This window comes from Ursus americanus, chromosome 10 (genome assembly GCF_024610735.1).
Source record: "Ursus americanus isolate L20-20 chromosome 10, mUrsAme1.1.p, whole genome shotgun sequence".
Lineage (NCBI taxonomy): Eukaryota > Metazoa > Chordata > Mammalia > Carnivora > Ursidae > Ursus > Ursus americanus.
In genome coordinates, this window is record NC_142136.1 from 76,428,544 (window position 1) to 76,434,543 (window position 6,000).

General features: G+C 39.6%; 1 protein-coding gene across 1 annotated transcript in view; it reads left to right on the forward strand.

Moving 5' to 3' along the window:
* The window catches only part of LATS2 (large tumor suppressor kinase 2), a 72,798-nt gene extending 67,460 nt beyond the window's left edge, over window positions 1-5,338 (forward strand). The window contains exons 7-8 of the mRNA XM_045797117.2: window positions 174-280; window positions 2,972-5,338. Coding sequence (XP_045653073.2) covers window positions 174-280; window positions 2,972-3,466 — 602 coding nt within the window. The 3' untranslated portion in view covers window positions 3,467-5,338. The remainder of the gene's footprint in view (window positions 1-173; window positions 281-2,971) is intronic.
* Window positions 5,339-6,000: the final 662 nt, after the last annotated feature.

A 6,000-nucleotide genomic window follows, 5' to 3' on the forward strand; every position in this document is an offset into this window, starting at 1 on the left:
TCACATGTGCAAGGAGGCACATTTTATGTAGGTTGGTTCTCTTTTACCTAACGGTATGCTGCTTGAACATGCTTTCCCCCTTAACAGTCAGTTAGCATTTGAGGATTTCATAAAATACTTTTCTGAGAAGAATACATGCCTGTGTTGGAATTGAGTGAGACTTTGTCTTTCAGGATACACTCAGCTCTGTGACTGGTGGAGTGTTGGCGTGATTCTCTTCGAGATGCTGGTGGGGCAGCCACCCTTTTTGGCCCCTACTCCCACAGAAACCCAACTGAAGGTAGGAACTGACTAGCCCATGCATCTGCTTGCTGCAGACACATGTGGCTGTCTGATGAACCCATGAATCTCTGGTCAACATTTGACCTTTCATCCTGAGTAGTGTAGGAGTGTCACTTGTATATTTTTAAAGTATTATTGTTATCTATATAAAAAGTTTTATTTTAATAAAGTCACAAAGTTAGACCTGTGTTTTGATATATATATATATCTCAAGTTTTACTTGAACCATTGGTCATCTGCCATCTTGAACCATGAACAGTGAGAAGCGGTAAAGGTGTGCTGTACATACATTGTCTGCTGCCAGCCATGCCTGCCTTGCAAAAACACTGAAGACTTTATGAAGTAGATCTAAAGAAATCAGTTATTTCTTTGGATGTCATACTACATTATACAGTATATACGTTACTCTTTGCAGATTATCAGCTCTGTGGTCGGGCTAGTTGTACATATTTCTGACATCAATTGGAAATAAATAATTACCCTCTCAATCATTTAATACTAAATAATTAGTTTTAGAATGATAGAATGATAACCATTATTTTCTGAAATAAATGATTTGATTATTTAAGAAGGATTGAATAGAGAATCTGATGAAATCTTTGGAACTTCTTTGAACAGTGCACTTAACCATCAACATACGTGTTTACTAACAATTCTACGAAGTACCCGTATATCCCAGAGTCCATGTTAGACCTTAAATTAATAATCCCTTATTTAGAAAAACTCCAAATGAAGGCTTAGTTTTTACTCTGGTAACAATAAAAATGGAATTTGACATTATCTGTATCCTAATTGAATTGTTGAACCATTCACTAATTTGTCTGCATGATAATAACCCAATGTTTTTATTGTGATAAAACTTAGCCATTTTAACCATTTTTAATTTTACAGTTCAGTGGCATTGAGTGCATTCAGTGTTGTACAACTGTAACCATTACCTATTTTCAGATATTTTTATCATGCCAAACAAAACCTGTACCCATTAAACAGTAACTCCTCATTTCTCCCTCTGTCAGACTCTGTAACCTCTCTTCTGCTTTCTGTCTCTGTGAAGTTGCCTAGTCTAGGTGCCTCAAAGTGTAATACCGTATTTGTCCTTTCATGACTGGATTATTTGACTTAGCATAATGTCTTCAGTGTCCATCCATGCTGTAGCACGTGTCAGAATTTCCTTCCTTTTTAAGGCTGAAGAATATTCCAGTGTATAGCACATTTATCTATCCATCATCTGGTGATGGTCACTTGGGCTTTTTCTACCTTTTGGCAATTGCGAATAATGCTGCTGTGAACATGAGTACATATACAAGTATCTGTTTGAGTTCCTGCTTTCATTTTTGGGGTTATATACCCAGAAGTGGGATGGCCAGATCATATGGTCATTCTATGTTTAACTTTTTGAGGAACCACCAAACTGTTGGCCCCAGTGACTGCATGATTTTACATTCCAGTCATCCATGCATAAGGGGTCCAGTTTCTTCACATCCTCATCAACACTCACTTCACTTGTTGTTGTTGTTTTTTTATAATAGTCATCCTAGTGGGTGTGAGGTGGTATCTCCTTGTGGTTTTGATTTGTATTTCCTCATGATAGTGATTGAGCCTCTCTTCGTGGACATTTGTACATCTTTGGAGAAAGTCTATTCAAGTCTTTAGCCCTTTTAAAATCAGGTTGTTTTTGTTGTTGTTGAATTGTAGGAGATCTTTATATATTCTGGACATTACTCCCTGATCAGATATATACTTTGCAAATATATTCTCCCATTCTGGGATTACGTTTTCATTCTGTTAATAGTGCCCTTTGGTGCACAAAAGTTTTAAATTTTGATGAAGTCCATTTTATACATTTTTTGTTTTGTTGCCTGTGCTTTTGGTATGATATCCAAGAAATCATTGCCAAATCCAATGTCATGAAGATTTTCCCCTATGTTTTCTTCTATGACTTTTACAGTGTTAGTTTTACTAAAACAACTACTCAAGTTCAAACCAGCACTCCCACCCATACACCCACCTACCTCCATGCTTTCCCAATGCCCTATCACCGCAGCCTATAGCCTGATAGTTTGGCGTGGCTTTATCCTGATTCTAAGTATAAATAATGGAGAAGTCCCTTAGGTTTTCTCTTCAAAGTAGATGCATTTCATGACAAATGTATTTACTGAACATCCCAGTGGCTGGTCTGTGCAGTTGACTGTCAGGAACATGAGGCCTAGGCCATAGTTTCCATCACCTTTATTCTCCTCTGTGAAGTTGTCTTTTTTTTTTTTTAAACAAAACCCCAGTGGACCATCTCTTGGCCATAATAAGTACTGAATGAGAACCTTGATGGTTCAATAGAAATCTGTTGCATAAGCTAAAGAAATGACTCACAGATGATTGGCCTCTTCATTTTTATGGAAATCAGAAAATACTTTTGCTAATGTGTCTTTCTGATAGAAGAAAGTCAGTCTCTTTTGGTCTGTCCGGCTTCTTCAGCCCCTGCCTCAGGCTGTGAGCCGCCTACTAAACTGTGCCAGCCTTTGACAGCTGCGGAGCTTTGCAACTGCTGCTCCTAGATCTCACTCTAACTGTTCTCCCATCGTGGAGGAAAAATTATTTAAAAGCTGCATCATCACATACTGTCTCAGAACTGCCCTAAATGGGCCTTAAAATGTGAAAAGAAAGGAAAACTTTGGTTCTGTTGTGTCTTCAGGTGATAAACTGGGAGAACACGCTCCACATTCCAGCCCAGGTCAAGCTGAGCCCTGAGGCCCGGGACCTCATCACCAAACTGTGCTGCGCCGACGACCACCGGCTGGGGAGGAATGGGGCTGATGACCTGAAGGCCCATCCATTCTTCGGGGCCATTGACTTCTCAAGTGACATCCGGAAGCAGCCGGCCCCCTACGTCCCCAAGATCAGCCACCCCATGGACACCTCAAATTTTGACCCCGTAGATGAAGAAAGCCCTTGGAACGATGCTAGTGAAGATAGCACAAAGGCCTGGGACACACTCACCTCTCCAAATAACAAACACCCTGAGCACGCATTTTATGAATTCACTTTCCGAAGGTTCTTTGATGACAATGGCTATCCCTTTAGGTGTCCAAAGCCTTCAGGAGCAGATGCTTCACAGGCTGAGGATTCTGATTTGGAAAATTCTGATATGGTGGATCAGACTGAAGGTTGCCAGCCAGTGTACGTGTAGACAGTACACGTCCCTGACACTCTGCTTCTTCAGCGGTCCAGGGTGCCCGTAGCCAGTTTCCTAACAGGCCCGATGGAGAGTCGAGGTCAGCTTTGTTCAAGTTAGTCCATTGGTTACTTCATTCGAAGTTCTGGTCTTCACCAAAAACCCCCAAAACAAACAAAAAAGCTTTTTATAAAAAAGGACACAAGTCTAGCAGATTCTGGTTGATGGGGGTGGGGGCAGGTATCAACATTGCTTTGATTGGAATTGGCTTTTGAGGACCTTCACTGCATTAAAACAATATTTTTAAAAATTTAGTACAGTTTAGAAAGAGCACTTATTTTGTCTATAGCCATTTTTCTTACTAAATTGTAGGGATTAACTTTGACAAATCATGCTGCTGTTATTTTCTACATTTGTATTTTATCCATAGCACTTCTTCACATTTAGGAAAAGACAAAAAAACTGAAGAACATGTGATAAGAAATCTCTGTGCAATAATGTGTAAAACAAAACAAAACAAAACACTGTTCTGATATTACTAATACCATTTTATTCACACAATGGTTTTTGTTTTATATTTTTTCCCACATTTCAAAATTGTGATACAATGTTAAAAGCTGCTTTTTTTTTTTTTTTTTTTTTGCTTTTTGCATATTATAGTATACTAGAAAGTGTGAGCAAGGTGACTATGTGGGTGTGATTTCAGATGTCTGGTGTGTAGAGAGTACTGCATGAGCAGGGTTTTTCTATTATAAAATTACCATATCTTGCCATTCACAGCAGGTTCTGTGAATATGTTTTTACTGAGTATCTTTAAATGAAATGTTCTAGACAGTTTCCTGATAACGTATCGTGTGGGTGACTTCTTCGCTATGATTGTATCCCTTACTGTTTTGTCAAAGAAGTGCAGATGTGTAACTGAGAAGTGATTTTTGTGTGTGTGTCTTGGGTATGATTGGATTCTTTGGGGGGTAAACTTAAACATTTGTCATATACTAAAGTCGTATACATCAAAAGGGATTAATTTAGCTATGCCAAAAAGTGTTAAGTTAATCACGGAGCTCTGTCCGTTTCGCTGGTCAGTACGCTCTCATTGGCGTAGCTGATCTGTGGAATCCAGGAGCTGCGACCCTGGGGCCGACACCCTGCCCGCACGGAAAGGTTTGTGCGACGTCCGTCCTCCTGGTGACGTACACGATGGAGGTGTTACTACCAGGATGAAATCTAATTCTTTCACATTTTTTTTTTTGGTGTGCTTTGAAGTATCAATCTTAACTTGGTTTTAAAAATACATTTTTCTAATCTTTGTAAAACAGTGAGGATTATTCAAAGTGACATTGGAATAAAAAAATAATTAAGCCATACGTATTTTCTTAGAAGTGTAGATGTATATATAACTACATAGATAAATACACAAAATATTCCTTATTTCAAATTAGTATGATTCCTATTTAAAGTGATTTATATCTGAGTGAAAAGTTCAATTCTTTATTGCTTTTTAAAAATCTGATGCATCATATTTTTCATTATATTATTCCACATATTTTTCCTTGAATTTTTTAGCATAATGTATCCATTATTTAGTATATATCTAGGCAATAACACCTATAAGTTTATCAATGTCTAAACTAAGGAGAAAAAAAAACAATTCCTGTGTACTGGTTTACATTTGTATGAATGGCAAATCCTGAAGTCTGCTGTGCTTGTATTGTGACTGTCAGTATTTTCGCTATTTTATAGTAACGCCCCGTTATTTACTGCGCTCTGACATACTTTCATGTGGTAGGTTCTTTCTCAGGAACTCAATTTAACTATTATTTATTGATATATCATTGCCTTTGAAAAGCTTCTACTGGCACAATTTATTATTAAAAGTTTGAATCCAAATCCGTTGGTGTCGTGTCGTACTGGAATTCGTAATTTCCTGCTTTTATCAGTATGCTGCTCAGTGATCTGGAGGCAGCCGGGATGGCCAACTGCCGATGGAGGCCCTGTCACGAGAGGGAAGGGGGAGGGGCCGCCCCAGACGGGCTTCCGGCTAGGAGGGCAGGGTCGGGTGTGGGAAAAATGGGTTTTCAGCTTATACACAGAAAGTCCAGGTCAGGGTGTGGTTCTGTGACCTAGCTTCTCTTCCGTAGGAAGGTGACAAAAACACCTCGCTGGGATCGTCAGGTGGGGTAAGTGGGATATCAGGTATGTACGGTGGGTGACCAGGAGAGGATTCCCCTGCGTGAGATGCTTAAACGGAGAGGACCACTGTACTGCTCTGACCTTTGGTTTAAAATGGCTGGTGGAATTTCAGAAAATATAATAGTTTGTTTTCTTTCAGTTAATCTTTTGAATAGTTACAATCACATGGTTGAAAAATCAAAACGTGAGGGGCGCCTGGGTGGCTCAGTCGGATAAGCACCTGCCTTAGGCTCAGGTCATGATTCCAGGGTCCTGGGATGGGGCCCCACACCGGCTCCTTGCTCAGCAGGGAGTCTGCTGCTCCCTCTGCCCCTCATCCCGCTTGTGCTCTCCCTCTCATTCTCTCAAATAAATAAATA